At 37.9% G+C, this 7,457-nt stretch overlaps 1 protein-coding gene across 1 annotated transcript; it reads right to left on the bottom strand.

The window, feature by feature from the left end:
- Nucleotides 1–4,889: 4,889 nt before the first annotated feature.
- Nucleotides 4,890–7,153, bottom strand: cst3 (cystatin C (amyloid angiopathy and cerebral hemorrhage)). Its single transcript, XM_079843030.1, has 3 exons — nucleotides 6,788–7,153; nucleotides 5,603–5,707; nucleotides 4,890–5,511 (listed from the first exon to the last, which is right to left on the bottom strand). Exons 1-3 carry the CDS (start codon nucleotides 7,028–7,030, stop codon nucleotides 5,434–5,436), a joined length of 426 nt encoding a protein of 141 aa, XP_079699156.1. The 5' UTR covers nucleotides 7,031–7,153; the 3' UTR covers nucleotides 4,890–5,433.
- Between the last annotated feature and the right edge of the window lie 304 nt (nucleotides 7,154–7,457).

The raw sequence follows: 7,457 nt of genomic DNA, 5'->3' as shown, positions 1-7,457 counted from the left end.
GTGCTTCTAATTGACTTCACTTTTCTGCGTTGAAGTCTATGGGTCGCTGTGTCCATTTCTTTTACTGTCTATGGTTTATATGTACTATATAAACAGAAAGTAACATTTGAAAAGTTAAAAAGTTGTCACATTTTGAGTTTGTATATACCACAATGCAACACGAATGTGACGTCACTGCATATCGCGTTTAATTTACCCCACCACAAACTCTATGATATTTTAATTATTTTTAAAAAACATTTAAAACAACCCAAACACACCTATATACATATAGAATGCTGCATTAAACAATTTCTTAAAGGAAAAAAAATTATAATAAATCAACTCCATAGTGGATTCCAAGTGAACAAAGGCTTAGGACGTTCCAATTCAGTCCATTGAAAATGTTCCGCCAGTAGTGGGCACTCATGCAACGTAAGGAATGACACACATCCGAGTGAATGAGACGGAGGGAAGTTAGCAAGTGACTACCAGCGCCGCCGCTCCCACCACGTGCAGGGCACCAAGTGCTGAGGGGGGCACCAAAAGAAGACCCATCCAATTCAGTCTGATCATGGTCCTGTATTGTTTTGCGTTGATGGTTATGTGGTTGTTTTATTTCCTAGTTATTCTTCTGTTCCTTGTTTGAAGTAAGAATGAAACATTATTCCAGATGTCCCATTTCCATTCATATGTTTGTTTTTATTAAACCCAGCCCGATCTGCCTGCGATTTGATTTCGCCCTGCAGTTCAGGCTGGAAACCTGTACATATTTCTAACCTGCTTCTGTTTTTGTTTTTAAATTTTCGGGGACCAATCACAAACCGGCTTATCCACCTGGTGCACTATTGGCTGGGGCAATATTGGCGGGTTTAACACAATGACGGATTGAGAAGCGATGGATCGTGGGTCTGATTGGTTGAAGGACGATCCAATTACGTACAGAGTTATTTGAACTATGCCTGTTAATCACGCCTCTTGTGGTCTGATTGGTTGAAGGACTATCCAAGTTCGTACAGAGTCATTTGAACTATGCCAATTGATCATTGAAGTTTTTATTGCCATTCCAACATCTATATGGCTATTTTCATGGTGTCACAGTTATGTTCAGTTTTGAGTTTGTTTTCTGTCAATTCTGTTTTCCTCCGAACTGTGCTTCTGATTGCTCTCCGACTGTGCCTACCACCATTGGCTGCGTCTTCATCTGTCATCCCCATAGCTTCGTCAAGGAGATCTCTACCAGGACTCTTCCCTCCCTCGACTCGCCGTAGGACGCCATCCAGGCTAGACTCTGGTGTAGGGGAATTTACAGTTAAAGACCCAAGGACCACATACACTATATTGCCAAAAGTTTTGGGACGCCATTCTTCTAGAAACACATTTGTAAGGTCAGGCACTGATGTTGGACGAGAAGGCCTGGCTCGCAGTCTCCGCTCTAATTCATCCCAAAGGTGTTCTATTGTAGCCACTGGCAGGGCTCAATCCGAGGGGTGGGATAAACGGTTGTCTTTCAAATTCCCTCTGCACACAATAGGATAGTGCTACAACCAACCAGAACAACGAAGAAGGTGAAGCAGAGCTAGTTGATAGATTAAACTTTTGCCGTATCCGGTCGGCAAAACTCCGAACACATCTTCCTTTCTTAAGAATGACTTCAGTGCCCTTCTTTGTTCTTTTCTCAAAGAAAAGCTTAACAACAAGTCTTCCAGAGTCACTGCCAAAGCCGATTCGAAAGACCGCTGTTCGCCAGCTTCTTTGTTTACGAGTAGCATGCGGAACTGCCGCAACTCTGCCGTCATTATGTTAAGCCCGCCCACCGACTCTATACACAATGTGATTGGCCTGACCAGAGTTTGGTTTGTCCAGCTCGCAAGCCAATGGAGAGTTGCTAGACTACCCTGGCTGCAAATTAGATTTGCTGCCGCTAGGGTGCGTCTAGATTTCTAGGCTAGTTCTATTGGGTTGAGGTCAGGACTCTGTGCAGGCCAGTCAAGTTCCCCCGCAACAAACTCGCTCATCCATGTCTTTATGGACCTTGCTTTGTGCACTGGTGCACAGTCATGTTGGAACAGGAAGGGGCCATCCCCAAACTGTTCCCACAAAGTTGGGAGCATGAAATTGTCCAAAATATGATTTTACGCGGCCTACCACTTCGTGGCTGAGTTGCTTTTGCTCCAAGTTGCTTCCACTTTGTTATAATACCACTAACAGTTGACTGTGAAATATTTAGTAGTGAGGAAATTTCACGAATGGACTTATTGCACAGGTAGCAACCTATTACAGTACCACGACAGAATTCACTGAGCTCCTGAGAGCGACCCATTCTTTCACAAATGTTTGTAGAAGCCGTCTGCATGCCTAGGTGCTTGATTTTATACACCTGTGGCCATGGAAGTGATTGGAACACCTGAATTCAATGATTTGGAGGGGTGTCCCAATACTTTTGGTAATATAATGTATGATGAATGAAGACCAGGAGTTAGAAGTTCAATTAATATAAGAACATTTTAGTGAAAAATATTTTGCAGTTTCATCAGCAGAAGTCAGATTCAACACTCACAAGGAGTTTGTAGGCCGCTGTACTTACATTACATTTTCCTCCACAATTATACCTTACATCTATCATTACTTCAGGTTGAATGATTCTGATTGGCTAAGAAATAGATAAACACTGAAATTTTCCTTGAACTAAGAATTGGTCATGTAAGTGACAGGCTGAAGTGACCCCAGTGTCCTCCACTGTCTTGGTCAGCTAGAAGAGTAAATATATGTTTTAACATGAGGAGAGCATATTACATTTAACTCTATCCCCCGGTTTCACAGACAAGGCTTAAGCTAGTCCCAGACTAAAATGCATGTTTGAGCTGTTCTAACTGAAAGCAACTTGCACTGAAATATCTTAAACTGTCAGTGCCATTGTTTTGTCTCAAGACGCACATCAGTAATGTTTTTTCAAAGGCACATTTATAAACCTTTCTAAAATGTCCTAATTAAACTTAGACCTAATCCTGGCTTAATCTAAGCCCTTTATGTGAAACCAGGCCTAAAACTAAGTAAATCTCATAAGCTTGAAGAAATCCTTTAATATGTAGAAGGATAAATATGTATTATTGATTAATACCTTGATTATAAATCACTCAAAAGATATACATTGAAGCGGCAGTGGATTTCGGAATCGAACCCTTCGCTGCACCATCTGACTCCTGCTTCGGGCTCCTCCCACCATCATCAATACTCTGGTCTCTCCTTCTTTCATCTTCCCTGGCTTCCTCCTCCCTTATTTGGACTGTTGGTACAAGGTCGCGCCTTCCAGGATGGGGCGTAATGTCAGTTATGTTAAGCTTTGAGTTTGTTTTCAGTCATTTGTTTTCCTTCCTACCTGAGATCGTTATTAGTTACTATGATTACTCATTTGATAAGTCATGCTGTTCAGCTGTTGCCTAACAAGTTCCCTTTTTTTGTTCCCTTGTTTTGTTAGTGAATTGTCCAGTCTTGCCAATGTATACGTGTTGTTGCAATTTACCTGCCTTCATCTGTGTTTGACTTGTAGATTAAATATTAGACTTTATTGGAGATTCATCTTCTTCATCGTGTGTGTATATACAACCCAATTGTGACACATGGCAAGATCAATGTATTTTAAAAGAAGCAGAGTAATAACATACAGTAGTAATGAAAAACAACAATTTGCATCATTACTGAGTACTAACTAAGCTGTGCTGAAATTAAAATAATATTATGCTGCTATATACTTTACATCGCTACGGTGTAATTAGTATCAACTTTGGCCTTTATCGGAGTGTCTATTTATTTTACACCAAGTGCAAATAGCGTGCCTTGTTGGCAAGTGCTATTCGCACTAGCTCTGCCTAACCATGTCTGTTTGGGAAAAACAGATAAAAAAAATAACGGCCGTATTCGCAGTGAGTCAGTAAAGCTTAAAGGGATAGTTCACCCAAAAAAGAAAATTCTGTCATTTACTCACCCTCACTGAGTTTCTTTCTTCTGCTGAACACAAAAAAATATATTTTGAAGAATGTTTGTAACAAAGTAGATAGAGCAAACATTGACTACCATAGTATTTTTTCCCCTACTATGTTAGTCAATGGTTGCTCTATCTGCTTGGTTACAAACATTCTTCAAAATATCTTTTTTTTTGTGTTCAGCAGAAGAAAGAAACTCATACAAGTTTGGAACAACTTGAGGGTGAGTAAATGATGACAGAATTTTCATTTTTGGGTGAACTATCCCTTTAAGGCTTAAAGATCTAGGTTTTGATGTATTGACCCGGGTTCAAAACCACTTTTTTCAGAGCTCGCTCTTCTCTCTTTTCATATCACATATCACATCAGATAGGCATTTACTTTCAATAAAAATTGAGAAAATGTTCTATAAATGGAAATAAAGTGCCTAACGAAATGTTTAATAATAATAATAAAACATTTATTGGGTAGGGTTAGGTGTAGGGAGGGCTTTTATTGTCCCATTAAGGTGGCATCCATTTAATAATTTTAATAAATATAATCATTTACACTTTATTATTGCATCCTGTTTATGTACAATACAAATAGTTTGTATCTGTAAAAATGAAGTGTCCTAAATAGCATCTAATTACTATTTAAACATATTGCAAAGAACTACTTTTACATGGTGTAAATAGAATATATCACTATTTATATCACTTAGTAAAAAGCATCTACAGCTATTTGCGCTTAGTGTAAATATCATCTATCACTAAGAAAGTATGTTATTTTCAGAATCTAGTTGCTATTTACACTTTTTGTAAATACGCCATAGGGATTATTGGAACATGATAAAAAATACATTCTCATTTTTATGAGGGGAAGAAATACAAAACACTTTAAAGCTGATCAAACTCTGGCTGTGGCAAAAGAAAAGTTTCAACCCTTGTATCAATGCAGTAATTCTGCAAAGGTTTATTTCATATTCAGAGAAAAGGTGTGAATGCAAGATTGAGGGATTTATAAAACTGTAAACATTCCATTTAAATCACATACATATATCAGTTCTGGTACTTGCACTCCTATAACTTGGATTATTGTTTTCTTTATGTATACATACCACAAAATGATACACAGCATTCTCAATCCTCCAAATCAGTATGACTCCCAAAATGCATTTAACCAAAATCGCATCTCATTCAATCATGTTTTAATAAGTAAAGGACGACCAAATATCAGAAAATGTGGTTTATTATTTAGAAATTCTTACAAATTGTAGACTTTTTCAGAGTCTAATGAGAGTGTATATTATTATTGTGTTAGTAAAGCATTTTTATATCATGATTTGTTGTTGACATCAAAGGATATCATGACAAATACAATTTAGACTTCTAGTAAAGTAGCAAAGACTTCTACTTCCCCATAATTAGCAATAACAAGTACATTGTATTGCTGCATGTTAGAAAGCCCCAGAGTGCATTAGTAACATGCACTACATGCAGGTGTATTCAGTCACTTTCATAGAGTTCAACCATGGCTGGCTCCAGACTGTTATTTTGCACCGAGTGACCTAAAGGAAAAGAAAAGTCAATCTCTTTTAATATGAAAATTGAGAAATGCAAACAGGTAAGTGCAATACTGTAAATTAGACCGTGCCTTACCTGTTTTGGGGCCAGATGAATGACACACAGGTTCCCAACTGCACCCTTTCTGCAGCCGGTTCTGGCCATAATCACAGTGAAGAAGTAATTCATGCCCGAGACAACCTAGAACAACCAGAAACATGTTCCGACACAGTTGAGTCAATCCTAATGTAATGTGTCACAAAACCTACATTAAAAACATAACTTTTTAAAAGATATTTCTTACCATAAACATACCGTGATATGACCACAGAGGACATTTAAAGCAGTACATTTTCAAAAAATATTGGTCATACTTCAAGTACTCCAATACAGTTCAAAACGTCACATCTCAAGGGTTCTGAAAATGTGTTTTTTGTTTTTTACATATTAATTTTTTCATTATTATTATATTCCTTCATTATTCTTAGTATATTTTCCAACTTCTCTAGTAACTTATCATTAGATACTTAGTAATTCCTCATACCTGTGTTAATTTCTTTGCTGCAAATGTAACAATATTGACAAGTAGCCTACCTTATTCCATTACTAACAATTGTTTGCCATTAAATTCCATAGGCATGTGGAATTACAACTTAAACTGAAAAATATACTAGTCGCTACTGGATTACTATTAATAAAAAAACAGTAACATAAAATAACTAGGCTACTAGTTAGTTTTTAAGAAATAAATATTGACACAGCTATTGGTTATACAATTCTTTGTATGCAGTTAATTTGTCACACCTTTGTGACTAAAGAGGCTTATGTCAAATAAATCAGGTTTGATGACACAGTCATCGATTCAGTCATCATGACGCAGAACCTGAGTAGTATAACATGTTCCAGGATCAGCATCTTTATTGATCCTGGAACAACCTTCCAATCTCCCAATCAGATTTGCCTGAGGTTTACAGTAAATGTCAAGTGTACGTTTACAACCAAGGTTAGATGCTTCTATGCCATTCTTATCCACCTATCTTTGATTAGCTCTGACTTTAGGGATAACTAAAGGGTTGGGGTTAGGGGTATTGATATAGTTAGGAATACATTTTTGTTCCAGGATCAACAAAATATGTTGATACAATAAGGACTTGCCACCCTGACAGCGTTCTAGGAAAAAAAGTACGTTTATCACTGGGTGTGATTTAGCTAACTTACGTTCCGAGTGTGCAAGATGACAGAACAAACGTTTAAACTAACGTTAACTTTTACTTAACTTACTTGTGTTTGAACCTTGATGACTTTGGAAACCCGATACACAAACGCATCATTGCTTTGCCTGTTGTACTCGGCCACTGCGAACTGTAACGCATTCCGAGCTCCTTCGTCCATTTTTGCATCAACAACACCTCCAGCCGGACCTCCAACACCTCCAACCGGCCCTCCAACCGGCCCTCCAACCGGCCCAGCGCTATCCACGGCCAAAATCACCGCCAAAAACGGCACAATCATCTTAAGAGACATGTTCAAGTTGTATTAATTGACTCGGTGATTCTCTTGATTCTCCTTTATGTCGCCAAGTCGAAACCGTCTTGATCATGATGGAACCAAAATGCTGTCAGAGATTATATTGATCTAAAGCGCTGCGAATTGGGGCGGGGCCTCGCGCATCCACCAATCGCAGTTATAGGGAAGGACAACGGGTTTGAAAGAAAAAAAAAACAATAATTTTTTCAGCATCTCATTTTTTTTTATTTACTTTTTTAGTCTGCTTCACAATGATTTGACATCGTTTTGCTGATGATCTTTTTTTTAAACATTGGAATTACTTAATTTCTTTTTATAAGTAGGCCTATTGTATTTAATTTATTTATTTTTGTTTGTTTTCTCCTGTTGTGGTTATTTATTCAGGTATTTGCTCCACCTTGCTGAGGTGTTTGTCATAGTATTT

This window comes from Gobio gobio (genome assembly GCF_949357685.1).
Source record: "Gobio gobio genome assembly, chromosome: 18".
Lineage (NCBI taxonomy): Eukaryota > Metazoa > Chordata > Actinopteri > Cypriniformes > Gobionidae > Gobio > Gobio gobio.
The sequence above is the reverse complement of the archived record's forward strand: the minus strand, read 5'-3'. Positions and strand labels throughout refer to the sequence as shown.

Coding starts and splice junctions, on each gene's coding strand:
- cst3 (XM_079843030.1), bottom strand. CDS start 7,030: ATGTCTCTTAAGATGATTGTGCCGTTTTTGGCGGTGATTTTGGCCGTG. Junction 5,708..6,787: donor TCATCAAGGTTCAAACACAA/GTAAGTTAAGTA, acceptor TGGTTGTTCTAG/GTTGTCTCGGGCATGAATTA. Junction 5,512..5,602: donor TTCATCTGGCCCCAAAACAG/GTAAGGCACGGT, acceptor CTTTTCCTTTAG/GTCACTCGGTGCAAAATAAC.